The sequence below is a fragment of the Sebastes umbrosus genome, chromosome 11 (assembly GCF_015220745.1).
Source record: "Sebastes umbrosus isolate fSebUmb1 chromosome 11, fSebUmb1.pri, whole genome shotgun sequence".
In the NCBI taxonomy this organism is placed as follows: domain Eukaryota; kingdom Metazoa; phylum Chordata; class Actinopteri; order Perciformes; family Sebastidae; genus Sebastes; species Sebastes umbrosus.
In genome coordinates this window covers 22136043-22163153 of record NC_051279.1, presented here as the reverse complement: position 1 = coordinate 22163153, position 27111 = coordinate 22136043, and the positions used below count along the sequence as shown (strand labels likewise).

At 38.9% G+C, this 27111-nt stretch overlaps 2 protein-coding genes and 1 long non-coding RNA gene across 4 annotated transcripts in view; 1 reads left to right on the top strand and 2 right to left on the bottom strand.

Moving 5' to 3' along the window:
* Positions 1 to 2038: 2038 nt before the first annotated feature.
* On the top strand, positions 2039 to 19137 carry mboat1 (membrane bound O-acyltransferase domain containing 1). The gene is made up of 13 exons (XM_037784795.1): positions 2039 to 2326; positions 3502 to 3647; positions 4049 to 4126; positions 7344 to 7439; positions 10435 to 10490; positions 10871 to 10925; positions 12871 to 13063; positions 13273 to 13465; positions 13600 to 13703; positions 13848 to 13912; positions 14018 to 14150; positions 15035 to 15186; positions 15378 to 19137. Exons 1-13 carry the CDS (start codon positions 2237 to 2239, stop codon positions 15553 to 15555), a joined length of 1539 nt encoding a protein of 512 aa, XP_037640723.1. The 5' UTR covers positions 2039 to 2236; the 3' UTR covers positions 15556 to 19137.
* Positions 14353 to 21343, bottom strand: LOC119497033. The gene is made up of 5 exons (XR_005208861.1): positions 21204 to 21343; positions 21006 to 21092; positions 16007 to 16053; positions 15583 to 15627; positions 14353 to 14445 (listed from the first exon to the last, which is right to left on the bottom strand). It is a non-coding gene; the product is annotated as an uncharacterized LOC119497033 (long non-coding RNA).
* Positions 21344 to 23444: 2101 nt separating this feature from the next.
* LOC119497179 (transmembrane protein 65-like) overlaps positions 23445 to 27111 on the bottom strand; it is a 47839-nt gene continuing 44172 nt past the window's right edge. The window contains exons 8-9 of one of the 2 annotated variants that reach the window (XR_005208882.1): positions 25072 to 26957; positions 23445 to 24545 (exon numbers count right to left, since the gene is read on the bottom strand). Coding sequence is in view for 1 of the 2 variants with exons in the window: in XM_037785104.1 (XP_037641032.1) it covers positions 26793 to 26957 (165 nt within the window). In the remaining variant the exon portion in view is untranslated. Of the gene's footprint in view, positions 26958 to 27111 lie in introns of both variants that reach the window. The other variant, XM_037785104.1, reaches the window with a different exon arrangement.

Sequence of the window (27111 nt, the reverse complement as noted above, 5' to 3'; positions counted from 1 at the left end):
AAATCATATTTGGCTAACCACAACAATAAAATGCTGTTTACAGATAAATGCTTATATAATAATATTAATACAATAATATAATGTTCTGGGAGGGCAGGGGCAATTCTGCACAAGAAGTTCTTTTATCTTTGATACTTAAGTACATTTTGCTGATAATACCAATGGGCGGATATATAGGTCAGAATGTACTGTATACGCTGTAAATAGTTTGGGAAATGCAGTGGTATAATGACATACAGGTTGAAGAGACATCACTTCAGTTTGAGGATGCTTCAGCTGCAACACTGACCTTCAACCTGAAAGAAACTGAACTGGCCTTACAAAATATGCATAATGTCTACCAGGCTGTTATTGTGTAGCTGATCCTGACCTCTGACCTCACCATTGAGTGGTGTAAGAGAGGAGAAAATGCACTTATGGGAATCTATTAAATGCTAATTGCTTTTTATTATTAGGAAACATTATAAACTGAATTCATAACCGGTGCCTCACTATAAATGTCACCCTTGGATTCGCCCTGTGCAAAAAAAAGGCTCATGTTTCCAGGTAGTCACTGACAAAACTTGACATCTGGGCATTAATTATGACTCACAGAAATAACTGCAGATTAATTAATAAATATCTATCCCCATATGTCTCCCAGCCCTGTCCTTTCACAGATGATCTTTCTTAGCACACTCTGCAACACACACATACTTAAAACCTTTTTAAACTAAGATTTGGATTACCTTATATCTTAATTTTAACAAAGCAGATGTTTTATCATTTCTTTTCATTCACAAAGTGACATATTCTCAGCCGTGGCAATCACCTTTACATTACTTTGTATACACACACATTATAGCAGCAAAGTTGATTTCTTCAGTCTTAACCTCATGTACTATGGACATTTTCAATAACATATGCTGATCACTCTGTGCAATAATTATCTGAGGCTGTGCAATAATTATATAATTATCTGATGGACACTTTGTGCAATAATCTGGCAAAACTGTCACCTCATCAATATTCATATCGCACAATCTCTTTTTTTTATTGTATTATATTTTCATTAGCACATATGGGATTGTCACAATCTAATTTCGTTGTACTTCACAATGACAATAAAGGCTTGAATCTTGAATCTATTCAAACACTTTCTGTTCATATTTTCTTCATCTTGTTAATGAGTAATTTTTTTTGTCTCTATGAGCCCCTGACAAAACAACTCAGGTTAAATAGGGGCTGGTCCCACTCAGTTAACTCATGTTGCATCAAGCTTGAAAAGAGAGCCTGAATAACACCGGAAGTAAGATGAAATGGCCTTCATACATGTTTTTTTTTTAATATATATACATATTCCAATGCCCTTGTTAAATGTACTAGACATTACGCCATGATAATCTTTAACAATTATTCATTAATTAATGTTATTTAAGCACAATATGCACTGCCACGTTTGAAAGGAGAAGGATATACACAAAAACAAAAATTAGTGTGAGAAATATTGTAGGTCTAACTACTATAGTATAGTAGTATAGAAGATAGTATAGAAGATCTGCGAGTGCATTATGGGTGAAAACAAGTTACAGAACAGTTTTTCCCTTATATAATACACAATATCGTAATTTGATTTTTTTAATACATATTCCAATGCCCTTGTTAAATTAACTAGACATTACGCCCGAGTTTCTTGATAATCTTTAACAATTATTTATAAATTAATGTTTTTTTTTTTAGATACAAGCACAATATGCACTGCCACGTTTGAAAGGAGGATACACACAAAAACAAAACTTAGTGTGAGAATTATTTTTTAGAATTTTTATTTTTCTATTATTATTATTATTATTACTATTATTATTATTATTATTAGTAGTAGTAGTAGTAGTATTTTTTTATTATTATTATTATTTTTTCCCCCTTATATAGTACACAATATCGTAATTTGCTTTCTGTTCAGTACCTATTTTTGCAACTTTTATTTTGAAGCAATAACCGGAAGCGCTCTATACATTGTGTCAGCTGGTGTCTGCCTTGACTGGTCCTGAGTCTGAGGAGTTAGAGGAGGAGAGAGAGAGCCTGGGAGTTGCTATGCCGGGTCTGTCGCACTGTGGACTGCCTTGACTTGTCACGGGGCCTTTCGGACAAACAAACAATGTGTTTCTGTCACAGAAAATAGGAAGTTAGAGGACAAACAAGGAGAAATTCAACCGGGAAACGTTGCAGCGTCGCTGCAGAGAAACAACCAGGCAGGATGGGCGAGCGCACGGACACTGCGTTTAAAACCACTGGATCCAAGTGGCTGCTGCCTGTCAGTGAATACCTGGGCTTTCCTCTTGATCAGGTAGGAGCATCTGTCCATGAATGAGTAGATTATCATCAGCTATTTGACACTCTATTTCACAAATATCACTGCAAAATTACACATCCTTATAGAATTGATATAACACCACTGAGGATGATGACCATTATGTGGCATTATAACCATTATGCTTTCACAATATGTCCCCATAATGATGTTTATTTTGTTGTTGGCTGTGGCAGGTAAAACTTCCAGGTCACCTGCCACCATGGCAGATAGGTTGTCCTTATATTAAGAAATATTAGTTTTAAAAAGCAATTCCTAAATTAAAAATAGTCAGGGATTAAGGTTATATGATCCATATTTCTACTGTCTGTTACCACTGACTCAGTGTTTACTAGGGGTGGATGGAAATATTGAGTATTGCAATATTGTGTTTGTGATACTGTATTAATTAAAAAAAAAAAAAAGTGTGTTGAATTCTAATTAATAGTTTACATGCAAAGATTAACTCAGGAAATACTTTGCTTTATTTGCAAAGATATGCAAATGCAGATCCTACTATAAATGCAAATGCAGATCCTACTATTCTGATTGCATAAAGAAAGTTAACTTTTTTTATGCTCAGATTTTATGCATATAGCGGTGTGTTTTTTATACTATGATAGTTTTCCTAAAATTCGATTTTTTAAAAATCGCAATATATCGCCTTACTTACAGTATCGCAATATATCGCAATATATTGCATGGTAACCTCTGTATCGTGATACGTATCTTATCGCCAGATTCTTGCCGATACACAGCCCTAGTGTTTACAATTCTAAAGCGTTCTACGTAGACTTCAGAAGTGGCAGACAAAACAATTGTGTGGCTGGTAGAAATGTTCAGTGACCTGCCACAGTGGCACGTGAGGAAAAAGGTTAATTTCAGACCCTGACGGTCATCAACGCCCACATTGCAGTCCATAATTGTAATGGTGTAGAGTAGATTATCATCAGCTATTTGACACTCTATTTCACAAATATCACTGCAAAACTACACATCCTTATATAATTGATATAATACCACTGAGGATGATGAAACAAGTGGCATTATAACCATTATGCTTTCACAATATTGTCCCCATAGGGATGGGATTTTTTTGTATTAAAAAGCTGATATTTGGTTGACTATTTTTTGTGTAAACACCCATCCTATTCTCTCTCTTTCCCACACAGGTGAATTTTATGACGTGCCAGCTGTTTGCCCTGACTGCTGCCTTCTGGTTTCGTCTCTACCTCAGTCCCAGCCATGCCAATCCCCTGGTCAGGCACGCTGTGGCCACTCTCCTTGGCATCGCCTTTCTCATCTTCTGCTTTGGATGGTACTGTTAAGAGATACACTCACACAGTACTCTGTTTTTCTCTCCCATACGATGCTGCACCTCGATTACCAATTTTGAGTGAAAATATGTGGTAGTTGACCTCTGAGTTCTCAACTACTAACTGTCTACCTTTGTGACAAATAGACAGGGCTGATGTCCAGTGTGCAGGGCCACACGTTTTATAATTATAGGAGCACAATGAGGCTGTCGAGACAATAAGGGTGCACAGAAAGGAGAAATGTTTGTGTTGGCATTTGATCCACGAGTAACAGGTGTCAGGGGTTACTTCGCACACTGCATTGTATCACAGTCCACTTCATTTTTAAAATAAAGAACACTGTATTATTCAAATAACGTATAGTGATGATGCACATTTTCAGATCGTGTGTCCTTGTCTGCAGGTACTCGGTACACATCCTGACAGTGGTGGTCGCAAGCTACTTGATCATCATCAGAGGTGACATCAACAACGTGCACAGGTTAGTGTCGGTCTTCATGCTTCAAAGGGTAACTCACATAAAAAGTCTGGGATAGAGATAAGATATGGAGGCAAAATGTTGGATTATAAAATGGATCATGAAATGTTACAGCGCTGAAATTTGTGACATGTAAACATATCAAATATTAGGTGGAATTAAGTACATCCTTTAGTGCTGTGTGTGCAACCAATCAATGCCTTTTTGCCGTATGTCTAGAGGGGGAAAGTGAACAACGTTACTATATATATATATATATATATATATATATATAAAGAGAGCATTGCTCTCAGCGACCCTCCCCTGAATAAATAAAGGTTAAAAAAAACAACCTTTGCCTTATGTAACAGTTTGTTTGCCTAGGGTTTGGTTAAAGACAAACACAATTATGTTCTGTTGTAAATAAGTTGCTAGACGTGTTGTCACCATGCAGACAGGTGGATAACTGCTACAACAGCAACATATCGTTTCCAAGATACTGGTGCAATTCTAGTTACTGTTGTCTATAGGTAAAACTTGACAACCTGGAGACTATTTACGCCATAGGTGTGTTTGGTTGAATAGGCAGATGGCTTAGTCTAGATAATGGTGATTGTATTTATCATTTATTTGTTGTAGTGATGCAGTTGATTGACATTTCAATCTAGAAAACAAAGATTTATTGTTGCTCACACCTTGTAATTAACTCATTCATTTACCTCCTCCCACTCATTTCAACACAGACTGCCGTGCAATGCACACACCCCATTATCTTCCTGTTAAAATGTAGCCTGGATTAAAATACTGTTGTTGATAGAAACTGAGCTAAAGCATGCCAGATAGAGGCAACCAGACGTGCCAGCCGGACCAGTCTGTTTTGAGACATCCAGACTGTGCGTGTGTGTGTGCATTTTTAAATACTTATTTCTCTTTTTGCAGCCATGTTTATAGTGTATTTTTGTAGCTTTGTGTACACAATGTTTCTTCATATTTGGTTGTGTGTTTGTGTTGGCTTGAAACAACTTGGATCAAGTGTGTCATGTCCGTTTATTTTTCTTTTATGAATGGAGCAACATAAAGAAGTTTGGTTAGGTTGCCATGGTATTCACGTGTACCTGCAGAGACAGGAAGATAAAACCAGTATTGTTCTATACATGTGGAAGCAAAACACAATGCAAACTGTGTCCCAACTGCTTATTAAACAAGTACACCACATTACACACCTTTTTATCACTGGCACAGAGCGAAAGGAGGGAACTCTGAATGCATCAAGGCATACTCAGGACACTCAGACAATGAGTAATCATTACCTATGCCAAGGCCGAAGGGCCTAGGAAGGAGGTTATGTTTTCACCGGTGTTGGTTTGTTTGTTGGTTTGTCCATTTGGAGGATTACTCCAAAAGTGGATGGATTTGAATGAAACTTGTTGGATGGGTGGGCTGTTGCACAATGAACAATCCATTAGATTTCGGTGGCGATCATGATCATGATCCGGCTTCGGGAATTTTTTTAAATAACTCCGCTCAGCCTGTGCATTAACACCACAGGCTTTAAGACATGCGCAGTGTTACTGATGACGCGTTCATGACGCGTCACCCTGCCTCTTTCCTTCTGCCTGCAGGGAGAGGGACAGAGAGAGAGCGGAGGGTGGAGGGAGGGGGGGACACTTGTAGATTCTGCGTTTTTTCACATTAAACTCTGTGAAATTACAGTTGAGTTCAACCAAAGCACACTTGGTGATTGTTGGAAAGAGTAACGACGACGGTTTGAATTAAGTGTTTTACGCTGCATACAGCTGATCCCAACATAAACAAAAATACACGTGGATGATGGCGCAAGCTACATGGAGGGGAGGGGGGGGGTAATCATACTCGGGCAGCTTGACGGAGGTCTGCACTCTCCGAGTGCCATTCTAGTTCGGATATGTTATAAGTTGCATCTTAGAATAGGTCAATTCATACATGTTCATGGTCTCAAGTAGTAGCTCCTCTGATAAGTCAGGATAAAGTTTATTAAAAATCAGACAAAAAACTGGTTGTTAGTCTAATTCAACTGCATGTTGTTGTCACTTACATATTTTTAAAGTCACTAATTTCACCGGTAACAAATTAATTATTTCTTCTGACCCATTTCTAATTTGCAAGTGCAACCAACAAGGTTTGCAGAAAATGATAAGGAAAATAACGTTTTGATGAAGACATTTTTAAGGAAAATTGATAACAAGTATTACATTCTTAACATCCTAATTTAAAAAAAAGTTGTTACTCAATCACATACAGTAGACATCCATGAATTGAGCTAAGCCAAGCTCATCTGCATGCAGATATGTGAGAAAGACATGTGGTCGTCTCAATCTGAGTATAGTGGGTGGAGGAAAAAAATCGATACAGCATAGCATCGTAATATTTTGGGTAGCAATATTGCATCAATACACAGACGTCCAGTATCAATCTTTTATTATATAAACTATTAACTTCTTAAAAATCAAAGGGCCTGACTGCTATTCTGTCTTTCAGAGGTTGAGCGGGCTCAGTCTTCAAGTTAGAGTGAAGATACTGGTATCATATGAAACTAAAAAACCTAAGGAATCGGTTGGTTCCAACCATGTCATGTTACCTTGTTGGGAAGAATGCTAAATAGCACTCCAAAATTACAGAAGGAAAAACTGGCATGGCCATTTTCAAAGGGGTCCCTTGACCTCTGACCTCAAGTGAATGAAAACTCTGAGATGAACAGATTGAAAACTGTATCTTGTTAGATAAAACAGATATTGATGAGCTGCATAATTTGTAGTTGAAAAAAGGTAATACATAGCAATATATCGCAATATATATTTTTTTATCAGCATATTGCAAAATGTTTAAAATCTCAATAAGATCACACCGTGATAATATTGTATCGTGATTCCCACCCCTATCCGAGTATGCAGAGAAAACACCGCTATCCCTTCAATTATTCTAGATGTTCCATCAGCACAAAATCTCTGAGGTGATATTGGAAATTTTGTAAAAAAGGCAAAGACACAAAGCTGTGTGTCTGTGTATTCGGCAAATCCTGCCAATCTCTTCTGAGTAACAGCTTAGTAGTAAAAGAATTGTCCTAATCAACCAAGACATTCAAAAAACTGATTAGTTAATTGACCAAATAGGGCGGCCCTACTGTAATATTTACATGTATTGTATCACCAGAACATCTTAATTGTCTTGTCTGATTTAGTTTCACTCATTCCTCCACATACAGGTATTCCATGGTGACGGCTATGGGCTACCTGACAGTGTGCCAAGTGAGCAGAGTCTTCATCTTTAACTATGGAGTTCTGTCCACTGACTTCTCTGGGTAAGGAAAAACTCAATCACTCGGTTGTCTCACCCCCTTTTATCTCTCTTTGCCACACCTTCTTGGTGACAGCATATTAGTCATTTCAGCTCTGATGTGTTATCAGATGTAAACGTTGTACTTGCTTACACATTCGCCAGTGCCACGGCCTTGTGTAAACACAACAGCGCTGATTAAAAAGCAGCAGTGTGTGTGGATTGTTCACAGTTGACATTGTCCAGCCAGGTAGAGTTAAGGTACTCGCTGCCTCCTGGCAACTGTGACTTTGTTGTGTTATTAGAGACAAGGCTGCTTCTAAAGGAGTGGGCAGTTTACTCTTTAGTAAGTTTCTCTTTATTTGAAGGGGTTCTTTTCATTACATCATTACTCATAAAGAAGTGCTAAAAGAAGAACTTATATATGCAGGAGGGGATTTCCTAGAACAGAAGTCGGGCGGTGATTCCTCGGTCATTGCTCATTATTTCATAAATGAAAGATTGCATCATCAAAATTGACTATTTTGAAATCGTCCCATAACTTCATTCCATAGCTACTGTCACACTGATGGCATGCGGTTGTTTTTGTTAACATACTGGACCTCCCAGGAGTCTCAAGAAAAACAGACAAATATTTAACTAAACATGGACATGCAATGCCTGAAGTTATTTTGCTGGGACAGTTCGTACCAGATTAAGCAGGCGATGGTGTTTTCTGTGTGCAGTTGTTTTTTAAAAGGTGACAGTCTAATTTGCTGGCTCCTGTATTCAGCAACTGTTTTTCCCAGTTTGTCCTGGTGTGGATGAATTTGCTGGCAGCCTCACTTCAATTTGCGTGACTTTGGTGATGATCAGCCAGGCCTGTGAGTCAGCCTGGGTTAGGGTCATGTGTTGAATTATATAAAATCCAGCTTCTTTAAGCTTCCATATTGGACAGATGAATAGTTGTAGAATCACAGAGATGGTGTCCATATGTGTAGCTACTTAAACAGGATTGGATGTAATAATCTTGTGCCAAAGGAAATACTTTTTACGGTTCTGTGACTCAGTGGGCTTTGCTGTTTTCTACTGTTGTGTTGTCCTCATTATCATCTTGATTTATTGTGTTCCCTGTTGGACGATGCCAAACGCAGCTCATCTAGAGCTTATCTCTCTAACGTCTGTGTGCTCTTCTCCCAAATGTCGTCGAGCATTTCCATAAGCTGATTTTTTTTTTCTGACTTTGTGCAAGGCAGCAGAACTGAAATTGAACTGGGTCAAAAATCCTGCGTACGGGGCCAACTTTAGAGCCTACACGGAAAAACAGAGTGTGTCGGCCCCAGTGGTGGAGAGAGTTGCACATACTGGCTGGCACCCTGAAAATGTTTCTCTAAAGCCAACAGCCAGCTCTCATTGAGCTGGCAGTGCCAGCCGCTCGGCCCCTCTCTGCCTCGGTTTTCCATGCTGTCCACACAATGCAGCCCACTCACACACAGCAACCAGTGTGTGTGTGTGTGTGTGTGTGTGTGTGTGTGTGTGTGTGTGTGTGAGAGTGTGAGAGAGAGATGCAGTTTATGTGTGCCTTTGTGCACACACTCACATTCTTGGGACAGAGAGGTCTCTATCTATGAATGAAACTAGGAGAGGGGGTGTGAAACTAGTCTGTTCAGACCTACTGTATACGACCTTAATGCCCTCCACTGTTGCCTCACTTCTAGCACGTTTTGGTAGCATAAATGGGCTAACTTACTGAAATCGAAATTTAAGCTACGTAAAATAAGCATAACACAAACATGAGTGTTACACACATAATGTATGTTCACCCGTCTCTGTTAACATTGTAATGCTGTATATTGTATTGTCGGTCTGGATGACAGTGTCTGAAGTAGCAATCTTACTAGTGCAAGCATATGACTAAATTTTTCTGTTTATCGCATTGCAAATAAGTGTGAAAAACTGTAGTATTTGATGGGTAAAATCTTCTTACTTGGTGTAATCTACTTTATAACATCAATGTCTTTAAAACACTGTGAGCTTGACAAGATGGTTGTCAGGCTGTGCTGGTTTCAAAGAGAGACAATGATCAAGTGAACATTTAGAGATTTGCATAAAATTGCATTGGATTAATAATAAGTGACCTGATTTGACACTACTGGAAAGAATGAAGTGATTCACAGTCTGCAGCCTCAGAGATGCTCAGAAGGCGTTTGCTTGGGATGTGTTTTGTTTCAAGTCAGTTATAATAAATGACTGAAAAGTGCTCTTTTTTCACTAAAACATCCTGCTTCTGAGCAAACAAACGTGCTGCTTCTGACTTTTAAAACAGGATCCCTGTACTGAAACTTTGTCAGAATTGCCCATCTACACCAGGCAGGATTTTTGAGGCTAAAAAAGACTAGGATGATTGTTCAGCTTTTTATGGATTATTTTAGTTCCTGTGTCACCGTATTGTGTGAATTATAAAACTTTATATATCCATTAAAAGGTATCTAGTGCTAAGGTTGCAGATTGCAACCAACTGAATACCCCTTCGCTCACTCCTCCCATTCAAAGACTGTAATAGCGTGAACTGCCTAGGGCAAAACCGTGGTCAACGGAAGTCAGACGGCGGCTGGCGGTACCACTGTTTTGCATTCTGCGGCTCACGTTACTGCAGTTTCACAAGTGTGTTGGAGAACAGTGACTTTCAGGTTACGTAAAAAAACGAAAGGCCCTCATTAGAGACAGTGTTTGGTTTGTCTATTCCGGGCTACCGTAGAAACATGGTGGATTCTGTGAAGAGGACCCGCTCCCTATGTAGATATGAAGGGCTCATTCTAAGGGAAAGAAAACACAACGATTCTTAGTTTCAGGTGATTATACACTAATTAAAACATAGTTATGAATATTATATTCCATTTCTGCTAATAGATCCCCTGAAATGTTACACACTGTTCCTTTAAAAAGATATTTATTCTATATGCATATATTTATTTTTTCACCTCAGAATCTCCACAAAGTCAGTGTCTAACGTAACTTACCATTGATTTTTTTCTACCCAGGCCTCTGATGATAGTAACCCAGAAGATAACCACACTGGCTTTCCAGCTCCATGACGGTAAGACAGAGGAGAAGATGGGCACACACACACTCATTGCGCACGCAAATATTGGCAAGCTTTTAATAGTGGAGACGACATGCTCTCACATTCACTTAAAGGGGCGGTATGTAGCACTGACAGCTAGCATTTTAAAATAGGTACTGCAGTCCAAATTCAAAACATTGGAGCCGTGGCCCATCCACTCCTCCAGTGTGACTGATAGTAGTTAGTGTGTTAGCATCACGGTTTTAACAGTGAACCAGCATGCACGCTACCAGGACCCTGAAACTGAAGCGGCTAAATTGAATTCAGCCATCATTAATTTTACTATTTGTCGAAAAGTGGCAAAATGAAAGTTTCCGAACAGGTCAGTAATGACGTCATATCTTGTTTTTCAGGTATGTGTAAGAAATCTGAGCAGCTGACACCGGAGCAGAAATATCTGTCTATAAAGTAAGTTTTTACTGTGGTAAATAGTCACAACTTCAATCTTTTGGTCATTATATATTGCAGTGTCAATCATCCGGGAGAGACTTCTTGGAGACAAGTCCGAGCACTGTGAATAATGATCTTTTTTTCCCTGCTGAATTTAGCTGACCTTTGAGATGCACATAGTTTACATTGTAGGGTTCATAATGTATCTGGACCCAATGTCCCCGTCAAAGTTTGTATGCACAGGAGGTTGCATCTGAATTAACACCTTATTTAAAGAATAAATAACTGTTTCTTTTCCTTTAGCCACGAAGGGACAATGACAAGGAGATGCAATCATGGTGAATAGCTTGTTCATGTAAAAAAGCATGCTGGTAACTTAGAAAAGAGGCATCATGTTGCATGGAAAATATGACATTTTAATGCACGTGAATCGATAAATCCACAGTCATCAGTGTACCATGCATGCCATTTTAAAATTGATTTTGAAATAAATTAAAATTGATTTTAAAATGTATCAAAAATCAATCATAGTGTCGTGTGATAACCCTGCAGCTCTACATTCAGTGACTGTCTCATGGTTGTTAGCTTACTTTAAGATTCTTGTGCTACCTGTAGGTTTGGATATCACTCACATTTTATTGATTCTGATTTTACTTTTCAATTCTGGTTGTACTGTAATCATTAAAGACAAGCTTTGATGCATGCATTACTAGCATTGTAGACAGAAACTCAATAGGTCAAAACTTTTCTTTCAGAAATCAATAGTTGTATTGAAGAAGATTCTTTATCAGTACGTGGAACTGCTTACAATTAAGGCTGTCAAAGTTAACGCGATAATAAGCGTTAACGCAAATTTGTTTTAACGTCACTAATGTATTTAACGCAACTTGTGATTTTTAATTAACCTCTTAAAAATCAGATGGACCACCGATTTTTGTAGCATGCTCAGTTTTATGCTGGATGCTGTTGATGGTGTTATCATGTGAAACTAGAAAACTTAAGGATTCCTTTGTTACCAACCAGTTCATACTAGCTTGTTGCGAAGGAGGTTAAATAATGCTCCAAATATACGCTAAATTTTGGCAAGGACAAACTGCCATGGCCATTTTCAAAGGGGTCCCTTGACCTCTGACCTCAAGATATGTGAATGAAAATGGGTTCTATGGGTACCCACGAGTCTCCCCTTTACAGACATGCCCACTTTATGATAATCACATGCAGTTTGGGGCAAGTCATAGTCAAGTCAACACACTGACATACTGACAGCTATTGTTGCCTGTTGGGCTGCAGTTTGCCATATTATGATTTTTTTTTTGCTAAATGCAGTACCTGTGAGGGTTTCTGGACAATATTTGTCATTGTTTTGTGTTGTTAATTGATTTCCAATAATAAATATATACATACATTTTCATAAAGCAACATATTTGCCCACTACCATGTTGAAATAGTATTAAATACTTGACAAATCTCCCTTTAAGGTACATTTTGAACAGATAAAAAATGTGCGATTAATTTGCAATTCATTGCGATTAACTATTGACAATCATGCATTTTATCGCAATTAAATATTTGAATCAATTAACAGCCCTAGTTACAATTCATAACCAGTTCAGGTTGATAACCAATCTTAGTACCTTAAAATGCTGCAGAACTGCTGTGATCGGAGAATCAAAGGAAGCCAATCAAAAGCTAATTTATAACACTTGGATTGTCTCGTGTGAAATTTTAAAAAGTCACTTTTTATCATTTTCAGAATGTTTACTTTTATGTAACATTTCATCTGCAATAAGTGTTCATTTGTTTTTAATAAATGGCATGCTTTTCTCACGTTTCCACCCAACTTAGATGAAAAAATGCAAATAACACTGTTGCATTTCACTTGAAGGGATCACTGTTATCAAACTGAAAATAAATTGGTTCCCTGCTTTGTTTTAAATAATTTCTCCTACTGTTCTCTCTGCAGTAGGAGGCCTTCTCTCATCGAGTACCTGAGTTACAATCTGAACTTCCTGAGTGTCTTGGTGGGGCCGTGCAGTAACTATAAGGAATACATAGACTTCATAGAGGGCAGACACATCAGCAGGAGGCTGAGGCAGCACTCTGGGACGTGTAACGGGCAAAACGGCTATGATAAGATACCGGACCCGTCACCTCTGGTAAGTTCATGAAAGCGCTTTAATTTTTTTTGTCGTATCAGGAGTCTGATTCTGCAGTTTTTGCACCTAGTCCTACTGCTGTCATTGTTCAATGACTCACTTCCTCTGATCTCAACTGGACCTGGTTTTGCAGTGACTTAAATAGTCATCATGTTCATTTGTAATGTGTGTTTCCATCGCTGCTCAGCAGTTATCGGTTTTCTCTGCAGAACGCTGTCTGTCGAAAATTGCTGGTGTGCGTTGGATGTATGCTGTTCTTCCTCACTGTGACTCGGTCCTTGCCGATAACGTACAACGTGGACCCCCACTTTGTCAGCCAAGCCCCCTTCCTCACAAGGCTCATCTACGCTTTCTTCTCCATACAAGCAGCAAGGCCCAAATTCTACTTCGCCTGGACTCTAGGTGAGCACTGCGTGTGTGTATGTTTCAGCTATACTGTAGTTAGCCAATTGTCAGATGGGAACATGAGCTGCATTGCCATGGAAGTCATGTTTTTTATTTATTATTATTATTTATTTTTTTTTCTGTCCTGTCAGCTGATGCAGTCAACAACGCTGCAGGTTATGGTTTCTTGGGGATGGATGAAAATGGAAAGCCATCTTGGGATCTCATCTGCAACCTCAACATCTTGGGGATTGAGGTACCCTTGATGTTTCACGTGATTTAAAAAAAACACACATGCATAGTCTCTCTATACTGTGTTGAAGGACCAGTGTGTAGGATCTGGTGGTGTCTAGCAGTGAAGTGAGGAGATTGCAACCAACTGAAGCCTGATCTTTTTCAGACCGCAACCAGCTTCAAGACATTCATAGACAACTGGAATATTCGAACAGGAATTTGGCTCAAAACGTAAGTGTTGCAAATGTGAACTTCAATACTGATGCATACAGTCAGAAAACATTTACTCAGCTTTCCATTTCACAAATGAATATGTTTGATTCCTGTCATCCTCAGGGTGTGTTATGAACGAGCCCCCAAGCACAGGTTGGCGTTGACCTTTATTCTGTCTGCCCTGTGGCACGGTGTTTATCCAGGGTACTATTTCACCTTCATCACTGCCATCCCCATCACCATGGCAGCACGAGCTGTGAGTATGCTACCTCAAATTCAAATGAATACACCAGTGTACAACTGGAAGGACATTTTGTATTTTTTATAGCTTTATTAAATAAAAAAAAATTCTATATTATTATTATTGTAAGCAAAAACACTTCTCAATAGTAAAAAAAAAAAGTGGTTCTAGAAATGTGTATCTGTCAGAAAACACCTGCTTACCTGTATAAGAAGGGCTTGAATTGGCACTTTTGTGTATGTGAGGTAAGGTTGATTGAGTGACTTCAACTGAGGTTTCAGAGAAAATCCAACAAGTACACTTGGCTGACCTGTTCATGAAAGAAGATGTTATAACAAAGCAAAATATAACATACACAAACATTAGTTTTCGTAGTCTAAATTCATACAATTAAGGAAGGTAATACATTCTTGTCATGTAACTTAATTGGAAATTACATCGACAGCATTGCTTAAAGAAGACCTATTATTATGCTTTTGTATTTTTTCCCTTTCCTTTAGTGTTTTATATAGTTTTTTTTGTGCATGTAAAAGGTCTGCAAAGTTACAAAGTCCAGGCCAAAGGGAGTTACTCTCCCCCCACAGAAACAATGCTCCAGAACTGCCTGAAACGCCTTGATTGAAGTCCTGCCTTTTCTTCTGTAATGTGGTGATGTCACCTCAAACAAAACTAGTTAGAGCGGAGCTGGAGCGGAGACTGAAGAGTTTGGTTCGGTTGACCAATCACTGCAGTGGGCCAGCTCACCAATCAGAGCAGACTGAGCTAGTTGTTCTAGTAGAAACCCAAAATACAAGTATGAACTTGAAAATGAGCATAAAGGGTCCTCTTTAAATACACCGTCACTGGGGTGAAAATAATTATCATTTATCCCTCTCTGTTCATCTGTCTCTCCCCACCAGGTACGGAAGTCTGTTCGCCACTACCTACTAGGCTTCAATGGCTTGAAGCTCGGTTACGACGTCTTAACTTGGGCAGCCACCCAGCTGGCCATCTGCTACACTGTTATGCCTTTTCTACTTCTTGCAGTAGAGCCCACTTTGGTTTATTACAGGTATGAAATACTCCTCTTTTCTCCTCTTCTCCTTTTGTTTAATACATTTCCAAAAATAATCTTTATTTTATTTTCTAACATGATATTTTGTGGCCTGCTCTATTTTGTCAGGCCTCTTTTTTCCTACGGATTTCCCCTTACACTACATTAATGACAAAAGTTACACTCTGTTACACTGTTTTTCCTGACAGGTCCATGTACTTCCACGTTCACATCATCAGCATTCTGGCTGCGATCGCCCTGCATCGGAAACACAAACCCAGTGAACCCTCTGCCACCACCAAACCGTTTCCCTCCTCCTCCCTCTCGTCTCCGTGCTCAGCCCAGTGCCAGCCTGTTCATCCCAACAACAACGACAAAGTAGACTGAAAATCCCCTCTTCACGTTCTTTTTTACCCGGCTCTCAGTTGAGGAAGTTCTCTCAAAGACAAGTCAATATCCCTGAAGGGCATTCAGCCAACAAATGGGGAAACATTATTTATTTTTTGGGACAATAGGAAAAAAAAAACTTTGACAGCACAATATGATGCAGGACTTGAACCTGTGGCACTGGATGCACATGGGGAGATCTGCCTGATTGAAAGATTAACAAGATCAGAACCCTGATTCTGATTCAACAAACATGAGCGCAGCGGCCCGACTGGAAAGAGAAACGTTAGCTGAGTGAACATCTCCGGTACCACCACCACCACCAGGACGCTGGCCTCCTTCCACTCACCCCTCCACCTGCCCCCCCTGCTCCTCCCTCTGTGCCCATCTCAACACCAGCTTGCCTGCTCCGACAACAATGCAACAGTGTGAAGAGAGAAAGGAGGCTCACTTTCTTTCCTGTCCGTCGATCTGCGCTGTCCTGCCGATTGGTGGGATCTAAGCCAGCACAGTGGGAGAGCAGCTCATAAACAGGGCACAAATACCAGGACACACACACACACACACACACACACACACACACACGCGCACACACACACAGACACTAGGACACAAATATGCACATACTCTCTCTTATACACGCTCGTACTTGGTCACACTCTGACGGCATACAAAGGCTGCTCTTGTGTGGCCACAACAAAAGAGCATACCAAGAGGAGAGAGAGCCCTGGTTTATATGCGTGTGTGTAGACCTTGTCATGAAAAACTGAATTGACCAGTTAGACCATGCGGCTCTCAAACTGTCCAGTGAAACTTTTCCTAATGACGTCTTTCTAAGGCAGAATGGCAGCTCCTCCAGGTGAGGAGACTTGACCCTTCTGCAAACACTTTGTTGTAGTTTCTATGGATAATCCTGGGGCTTTAGCGACGCCCCCTGTAAACATAAAAAAGAAAAGCTAACAAATATTTCAAGAAAAAATTGTGTGCTATTACAACAGCAAGTCTTTGCTTGTGTTGTTTTTTGCATTGCGCAATTGTTACAAGTGATGAAATGGTGCAATATGAGCAAGGGCTGGACGATATAGCCAAAATCTTTTATCACGGTATAGGTCATTTCATATCTAAATAACGATGTATATCTCAATATAGCATGTTTTCTGATAATTCAATAATAGTCTATATGAAATAACCACATGGTAAAGCCTATTTTTTCTATACTTCTGTGGGAATTAAATACTTTACAGTTGAACATTTTTCTCATTTTAAGAACTTGAGTGCAAAAAAACCCAGTTTTAAGTCAAATTATAGAGAATAAATAAATAAATATAGACTATCTACCTAGCCTATATCACGATAGAAACGGTATAGAAAAATATATATACAATTTTATATTGTTTTGACAATATGCAGTACATCGTCATATTGCCCAGTCCTAATATTAGCACAGATTGATGTTAACAGTTTAAATTTCCAATGATTTCATGAGCATAATCAGTCCACTTTCCCTAAGAAATCTTTTTGTGCTGAAGCAGTAGGGAATTTAATAGTGACATAGATCTTAATGTGTTAGTATTTTACCACGTGAACGGTGCTGGACACCTGTTTAGGAGTTTAAGCTGTGTTGAAACTGAGATGAAATACACTTGAAGTTTCTATTTTTTGGGAGGTAACCATTGCACACTCAAAGAATGGAAACCGTGTCCAAAAATAGGGATTTATAAATCAAATGTTTTTCTTCTCAGTAGGAGCAATGTGCTGTTTTCGTTCTGTGGATTCTTTGCGAGGACGAACACATTTGAAAACCGCAGATTTACTGGAGCTTATGTCAGCAGCTGCAGGTTGATTTAACAGAGACATCTGCTGGTTGTTTGTACTGTCTGAACTCTGCTGAATTAAGCAATGAAGGTAAGCCAATTTGGACTGAGTGAAACTGCCACACTGCAGCATCTCCCAATGCAACTTCATACCAACTATGAACACAACGCATTTTTTTTTTCCCCCACTGATATTACAGTTTCCTAAACACAATTCACAATGTCTTCTCTTTACTAGCTTTTACTTTTTGCACAATCGCAAGTTTGCTGAATCAGAAGGTGATGCTTATGATTAGAGATAAGCTATAGCACGGTGAAAACACAAAGATAACATTCACGTTTTTTAGTTATTAATTATTACTCTGTTATTTTCCGTTATAACTCAATTTGAGGTTTGAGAGCATTGGGAGTTAAAAGTGGCACAGTGGCTTGGTTATTAATGGTGCTACCATTAATGGTTAGCTTTTAGCTACATTTATGGGTTGGTTATAATGAGTTGCGCTAACAATAATAACAAGCTGCAATGCAAGAATATTTTTTTTTGGGCTGTGTAACTGGAGAAGAATTACCCTTTAAATGTATAACATGGGATACCGAATGAAACTGCAATTTCTTTCTTTGGGTACAGCATGTGAGCAGCATGTTTATCTGTTTTTAATCAGGTTGGAGACACAATCTTAATGCATTTTATTACCTGCTTTGGAATTTAATCTCAACCTTTTGCCTGTTTTGGCTCAGTTTACATATTGACTCAACCCTCTGATTCTTAATATGTAGAAGGCCAGAATAGTTATATCAGGACAGAGATTACATCTGTGCCACATAAAAATCACAAGGAGCCAGTTCACATACAAGTGCCTGGGGTAGCATGAATTGAATTAACATTATTAAATAAATACAGCAGGGGAGTTGTTCAAGAGCATAAACCTTTAAGGAGAACGAGAAGGGGGAACAAATTTTTTTCTGATTAAATATTTTATATGAAGTGCAAAGTTTTGGAGCAAAGATGGTGATATTTGTTGATTATTTTAATGTTTATATGCACATTAGTACCTCTCTTGGAGTTAATTACGTGTCAGTAATGACTGCTATGGGGACCTGTAGACTTGCAAGAGGCCTGCAGTTATAAACATTTAGACTGCTGATGGTAATATACAGTAGTTAGTCCCCATGACAGCCACCGTCAAAGGCTGACTGCTCCTAAACTCCTCAAGAGGTGTGTGTGTGCTGAAAAGTCTAAAAGCTCTTCCCAAGTATGGCTTTGCTATAAGTAGTTTTTGTGAAAAAAGCCTTTATTAACTTGAACTAGCTGTAACCTTTAAATGTGTTGTTGTTATCAATAATATGTTCATGACACTGTATAGTTTGCATGTTGTGTTTTTAGTGCAGGGAAATGAGCAACGAGTGGCACATACTGTATCAAGAATGACTGTGTTGTCAGAATGAGCAGCTATTTCAATGACTTAATACTGATTGTAAAGATATTTTTTGTATGTTTTCTTGTATGCGTGATGAAATATACAGACTGTGAGAGTGTGTGTTGCTCCATTTTTAGTATTGTTTGTACGGAGGAAAAGAGTGAGTGGTATAAAAAAGATTTGAGTAACAAATAAAGCTTCAGTGAAACACACTGTTTGAATTGAATAAGTTGGTATATAATTAATGATAATGGGGGAATTATAAACCATTATGAAGACAAACATGTCATTTTGGTTTTCTGACTGTCTTTTAGGAACAAGTAAATCCTTAATAAATCCAGGTGCCAGTGCGTCCTATTTGTTTTCTGTCTGTTATAGTGTTCAGTTACAGGCTCGTATCAAACCCTCTCTATGCGACGGCTGTCCCCTGCTGTTTGATCTCCGATGATACTCTCAAAAGTGGCGCTGCCTTGCTGTCCCTTGTGTCACTTGTCTGTTCCCCTCTGACAAACTGAGCTCACAGACAACTAATGACAACCAGGGGGAAGAAGGAAATGGGATTAAGATGACAACAAGCAACAACAAATAGCCTAGACTGAGTGTATTCCGCTTTAGAGGTGGAGAGGACATAGTCACTGTTTGTTTTTACTCAGTATGAGACTGATTGTCTTATCTATGCATAAAATAAACAATGTGGAGAAATACAGGTAGTTACATGGCCCTCAGAATAGTTCCTACAAACAAAACCAACTCAGTACACAGGTGGGAATCTGGAGGGATTAAATATGGTAGATTAAATATTTGACATTATTTTTATGCCTCATCGCCGGTGACAGCCGTGGCCGCAGGCATTATGTTTTTGTGTTGTCCGTCCGTCCATTTGTACATACGTTAGGGTGACCAGATCCCAACAAACCAAACGTGGGACAAAAAGTGTGTTTGTGTGGGTCGATGTGGGACACATTACCAAGGCTGAGAGGTAGTCTACAATTTTTAGATAATGTCTATAATATGTCTATAATTCTGTCCCTAATATGAATTGCCGTTCTTGGGATCAATAAAGTTGTCTGATTCGGAATCTCAATATTTTGTAACATCTTAACATTGTAACATTCTTCCGGCTTATAAATAATAATAAGACGGTGAAACGTTAACCTGCGCAGTTTGACAGCAAACAGCCCTGTGATGACAGCCTTCCCTGCTTTCTTCAAAGCCATTGGATAAAAGCCATATTTAAAAAAAAAAAAAAGCATCTGTCCTGCAGTGGATAAACTTTTGAAAACTAGAGCCAATGAAAATGTGCGACATCGTCTCAATATGTGGGAAAGGGATAGAAATGCTGTGCAGTCCCTCGTAAAGTGGGACACCTGGTCACCTTACCGTACGTAAGTGAATTCACAGATGAACTGATTCGATATTGGTGGTCAAAGATGGTGGACCTTGAGAGAATTTCTTCAAATTTGGCACAAACGTCCACTTGGACTCAAAGATCAACTGATTAGGTTTTGGTGGTCAAAGGTCAAGATCACTGGGACCTCACGTCTGTCCCATTCTTGTGATATCTCAGGAAACTTTGAATCAAGGATGAACTGTTTCGATTTTGGCGGTCAAAGGTCAAGGTCACTGTGACCTCACAAAATATGCCATAACTCAAGAATAACCTCACGATGTCATAACTCAAGAATTCATATGCTAATTATGACAATTACACACAAATGTAGGATAATAGGATAAAATTATGTGGTGATGACACTTTGGACAGACATGTATGTAAACTGCAACTTGTCTGGTTGGCGGAGGTATACAACCGCGAGGCAGTGCTTCTACTTTAAAAAAGTTTTTAAATCTTCATGTGTGTGTATAGAGGTCAAATTTCAAAACCTTTAAACATTGTGACATATTCTCAGACTTACTGTTCCCTCTGTACACACAGCTTCAGTAAGTCTACTGCCTTTCTGGAGCAGGAACACTTTATCTTGTTTTAGCACAAAGCAAAAGCTCATTTTATTCACAGTATATTGGATTCCTACTTTTTTACCAAATAAACAATATCACTTTCCCTGCTTGATGCAATAATAAAAGCCAATGTATTTGTCCATTGTGTGCAACTTAAAGCTAAGGTCAGTAATGTTGAGCCAAAGCCGCTCGCCCACAATTACCATTATGAACGTGAACATATCATGACTAAACAACAAACGTGAATATTGTTAGTACTCACAGATGTCAAGCTAGAAGCTTGTGGAAGACTCCGGTGACGCGCAGGTAGGCAGACAGGAAGGTTACTTAGAAAAATTTAACCTATGACCTGTAGAAATAATGAATGACTGATTTGAATATCATATCAGCTTCAGCCTAAGAAGTTAATGAGTAGAGAGCAAGATTAAGATGCAAGTAGCTGCAAAAAAGCTTGACCCACCACTTTATCTTCTTCCAGTGAACTAATGTCAGCAGCCAATATGAATGTTTTCTTTTTTGGTAATTTAGTAGACAGAACTCTGTGAACTTTGTGTGAAATCAATGAAAATCGAATTTGTAATACTGGGAGCTCACCCACAGTGCATCCCCACGGGTGTTTCCACTTAATCTGTCTGATTAGACCTCCTCCCAGTGTGTGTGTGTGTGTGTGTGTGTGTGTGTGTGTGTGTGTACAGACTGTGCTTGATTGCCTCCTGTTTCCCCTGTTCAGGTGGGTTAACTTAATAACTTTTATTCATAAAAAAATCGAAATTTTGCTTCAAACTCATCCAATATGTATCCAACGTGCTAAATTAAGGACACTGTGTTCAATACAGATGTGGGGAACGTCTCACCTGCCTCAGTTTGGATAATAATTTGTTATTCAAGCATTTATTTGAGTTAAAAGATCAACTGTTATGTCTTTGAATCAAACTTACACATAAACAGATGAACAAACAAATCCATTTTAAAAAGATGAATTGCATGTGCCATAAACTAAAATGTATCATGTGATCGTGCAGGATGAATTGGGGAAAGTCCACACCAGGCCAGATGTTTGCAGCCAGATGATAATTGTTTAATCAATGTACACAGAAACAAACTCCTATTCTCTACTCCATGTTTTCCTCTATATTATATTTATCCTAAGTAATCATTTGTATTTCTCTCTTCTTACATATGTACAGAACACATCCTGAATGTGTACTTTGAAACAAAACAAATGTAAAAAGGCATTAGCAAAGCACTGACAGAAAGTAATAATGTTTTTTTTGTTTAGCACCATGAGTTATGTCACAAAATAAAGTCATCCATGCTGTCACACAAACATGATGATGAGGTAAAGTCACAAAAACACAGGAAGCAATCAGGCTTTGAACCCATGGCATGCAGATTTAATCTCATTGCTTTTAAATTGATTTACTCTCACTGCTAAGGGGAGAGAAATTGTATGTCTGTGCAGCGGAGAATAGACCAAACCTGTGTGGATGTAATGAAATTGTGTACATTTATAGATTTTTTTGACTTTTATGTCTTAACTTACTGAGAAAACTGAGCCACATTCAGGCTGTAAAACCAGTCCAAAGCCCAGTGGGTAAACACAAATCCCATGATGGCTAAATTGAAACCAAGGCCTTATTTCTAGTTCCTGGAAAGTTGAAGCTTCAGAGATTTTGATGCAACAGCAGCCATTCATTGCTCCATAAAGACAGCAAAGGTAATCTTGGCCAAAACAGATGCAGCTCACACCACACTAGTGGAAAGGTCGCCAGAGGGAATCACCAAAGTTGGTGGGGCTTCATCCTCTGGGGACCATGAATGTCCGTATAAAATTGCATGGTAATCAATCAAATATTTGTTGAGATATTTCAGTATGGACCAAAGTGGTGGATCGACTGCCTGACAGACCAACAATGACAACCCTAGAGCGATGCCACTATAGCATGGCAAACAATTTATGCCATTGTCCTTCTCATTTTAGAAGACTTTAAAGGTGCAGTGTGTAGGATCTGGAGGCATCTAGTGGTGAGGTTGCAGATTACAACCAACTGAAACTCCTCCTGTGTACCAAGCGTGTAGGAGAAGTGAAATGCGAAAACGTGAAAACGCAAATGACCGTATGTGGAGCCAGTGTTTGGTTTGCCAGTTCTGGGCTACTGGAGAAACACTGAATATGTGAAGAGGACCCGCTCCGTATGTAGATATAAATGACTCATTCTGAGGTAAGGAAAACACAACAACTCTTATTTTCAGGTGAAGAAAACATACTTAGTAATATTATATTCCATTTCTGCCAATAGATCCCCCTAAACGCTACACACTCTTCCTTTAACATGCAACTCCATCATTTTTGTAGTTTTGGATGATCAGAAAAAAAATGCACAACACACTGTGTCAAATAAGATGGACAATATGGACATATGTATCATGTTCTATAAACTGCAGGACAGTTATATCTATATACTGTAGACTGAAGTGCCTCTGGCTAATGACTCCTGCCAACAGCTTCCAAATCTTCTGAAACAAAAGCTCCATACAAACACTGAAAGCAAAAAAAAATTCTAAAGAACTTCAAATTCCATCACCTGCATTTGTATCAACAAAATTAATATAGGCAGCCAGATTACAGTATACAAAAATATCAGCAGATTTAGAATATAATGCACCAACGACCTGCAACATACTACACCAAGGAGGCAACTCATTCATAATAATTTAATGTGTTGCTCAGTCATGATCAAAGATTAAATTCAAGATAATGTATCAACTCTGAGCTTTTAGTGAACTGTAGATCTTTCATCATTTTATCATTTTCCTCCCGATAACACAAACAAATTCAGTGATGCAGTGCAAAGTGAATCTAGATACTAGCCCCCAAATTACAGTATTTTGACACGGAGATTATATTTTCTTACCATGACTGACTATGCACAAAAGATAGTCTTAAAGCACTGAGACAGGCAATTTAATGATCCAAAGCAAGGAGGCAAAGTGCTGCTATTACTGGAAACTATTGCTATCATCACGTCTCCCATCAAGCAGAGTTTTCTCATCACATTCTGCTCCTTGTAGGATCCACACTGTCCAAATCTCCACACTGCAAAACCTCTGCAAGTCCACACAAAAACAGACCTAGTCCTATTTTGATCTATGTTTATCACTGGTTGTCTAATAAGGACTGTTTAGACAGCCATAAAATATATATATTTTTATCACAACAGTCAAAAATCTGATCTTTTGCATGTTATTTTATCACCTCCAGTGATTCATATCCTGCTGTAATGCATCATTTTAGAACTTACTCAAGTTTGTTTTTATGATTCTTACACAGTAAACACATACAATAGGTTTTTTTTTTATTAGCAGTGCATGCAGGGTGGAAATCAAGCAATCAGATCCAAAATCCTAACTACATAAATATGTTCAATTCTTTTCTTCATTGTTATCATCGTTACCCACATAATAAATAACTACATACATAGCTCTTGTTTAGTCAGTTTAGTTATGGACTGTAATACAGAACGATCTTCCTTTTGAAGAATGCTGCTGAAAATATTCTAACAAAGGTGTTTTTGTGCCGACAAATATTTTCTATCCTTAACATTGTCCTTTGAGATAAAGAGAATATACAGTGAGAACATACGTGAATACAAGTCTGAATATTATAACAAAAATAAATACCTTTTTCCTGCAGGGAAATTCCATTTCAGTGACACGTGGCTGCTTCCTTTAAGTTCAACTTGTAAACAGATTCAACGCCATAAAACAACAGTCCTCAGCTCTGCTGATGATGATGAGCAACCTGTGCCGAGCAGGTGACAAACACAACGCTTCAAATGATGAATTAGGAAATCAGTAACAGCTGAGTTAAGACTTGGTAGTGTCTTATCATCCAAAATAGACCCTTTTCTGCCTTCATGTTTCATGTCTGGCTGATGCTGCAGATTACTTGGTTTGCATATCAAAATAAGAACAATGACTAAGAACAATAATTAGGTGATAAAGTGATCAATTATAGCCAGAGAAACTAGAAATTGAGGGGCTTGAATACTAAACAGGAAAAGCAAATAGCTGATGATTTACTGTATACTGAAAGAAAGTAGCATCTTGTTCTGAATTTCAGCCAGCAGAGGGCAGCAGAGCAGAAACAATATAATATACATATAGGAAAATATGTAGTTGTGTGTTAGTGTTAAAAAGCAGCAACAGCTTTTTCCCAGCAATCATCTCATTTACTGTGAAGTCCAATTGCACCTATCCACTGAGCTGTAGTTATATTACTGTAGCTCGCGCATATAAACTGGACTAGAGTCCTGCTGCTATCTTACCATGCATGTTGTAGTTGAGCTGCAGGTTGGCGAGGTGATAAATCAGACATTATTGGAGCCGGAGGGTTGGTGCTAATAGGACAGAGGTCTCAGGTGGTTCAGTGTTGGTATTTCTTATCTTTCTGCCACAGCTACTCCCTCTGACTCTCTGTACTGCTCTCTCTTTCCTCCTCCTCTGAGGAAAGTAACAAACTGCTCTTTAAAAGGTTAGATGTTGTTGACCTACACCTACCTGGTTACATTCAGTATACATAGGGGAGACATTTGGTGCATGTTGCTGCTTTGGGGTGATCATCGTGCAGCACTTAATATAAAGTTCAGCGGCAACAAAAAAAACATAAAAATCCAAAGAGGTTAAGAAGCAGCTAGCGGGTGTTACATATTAAACCGCCTGCGTTCTCACTAAAAGCAGCTGACTGGTTGTCATGGAGTGTGAATGAGGCAGGCAGGCGGGACTCTTTAAGACTTTGACATCATCAAAAGGCAGACATGCTTGTAAAACGGATGGTGGGTGCGGTAATTGTTCATTTTGTGATAAAAGATAAAAGCTCCGAATTTGGCAGATGTGTTGATAGATATATTGGGAACAAAAGTGGATATTGTGGATTGCTGGGGCTCTCGTCCGGTGCCACCAGGCCTGGCCCGCCATTTGGAACCTTAACCCAAAAGCAGTGCAGCAGCTTCGCCCTGGTTGCCTGCCTTGCACCTCCAGATACCCAACTCTTCAGATAGAGGCGGGTGGTTACATTTTTATTACCTTACATTGTAATAAAACATATTTTTCACTTTAACTTGTATGTAAATAATATTTGTGGCGCTGAAAACATGGAAACAGCAGCATTTTGGAAAATTGCTACCAAGGTCATCAGAATGCCAATCTGCAATGACCAAATATCCAGATTTCTTCTAAATAGATTAAGCTATATATGTACCAAATTCGGTGCTTTTATCACAAAATGAACAATAGGCTTACTATGCCGCCCCACTATGAAGAGTAATGTACTTGATGTGGAAGGGTGCATCTTTATATGCAAAGGGACCCTCTTTCCTTGACTCATCACCCATTAAAATCTGATTAGGAATTAGTTTAACACTGCTGCATAGAGCCATCGGCACGCCTCTTTGTTCAGTCATCCTCCATTAGTTATCAGGACAATATACGAGGAACCTTCAATGTCAAAATGCAATGTATGATGTTTTTTCTGAATGAGCTCTGAAAGGATTTTTTTCTTGCATTGGATCCAAAGTTTGCTGTGATATTTTAGGGAGCCCTCAAACTATCAATTACCCCTATACCTGCCATCTAACCATCTAGAGTCAGACGTTATATTTTCAACAGCAGAGGAGAGAAAGAGGCCACTGCAGTGTGTTTGAGATAAATGAGTTTCAGCTCATGTCGGTCAGTCAAGACAAAGTGAGGTTACGGTGCAATAGACGGAGTAGCAGCAGTCCAATGAATCAACCATTTCTTGTCTCTTCGAGAGACGGTCGGGTCCCTGTGCTTAAGTTCAAAGTCTAAGTTCAAATAATATCTAAAATCCTCTTCAGAATACCTCTGATAGTTTGACTGGGCCTCGCAAAGTTAAAGTACCCGCTGATTAGACTGTAACGGGTTCAAAGACATTTCCATACACTCCAGTCCACCAGACAAGCGAATCAGTCCCAGGTTAAAGTATTCTAATGGATTCCAAATAGTATTTGGCCCCGGCGAGATGAGGGTTTCAGTTTTTGCTGCTCTCTGTTGGAGCAGGTGGTGGTTGCGTTTGCTCCTTCACCTCCGACTGGCCTTCTTTCTTCTTCTTCTTCTTCTTCTCATCATCGTCCTTGAAGAAAAAAAGGGGAAACATGCCGAGGATACAGCCGATGCCGACACCAATGGCTTTGCCCTGCACAGAGGGAAACAGAATACAAAGACAAAATACAAAGTTCAGCTTTACAGCTCTGTCGTTTCCAGTAAAATAAGCCTCTTACATTTGACGTTTTAATAAGGGCTGTCAAAGTTAACGAGATAATAACGCGTTAACGCAAGTTTGTTTTAAC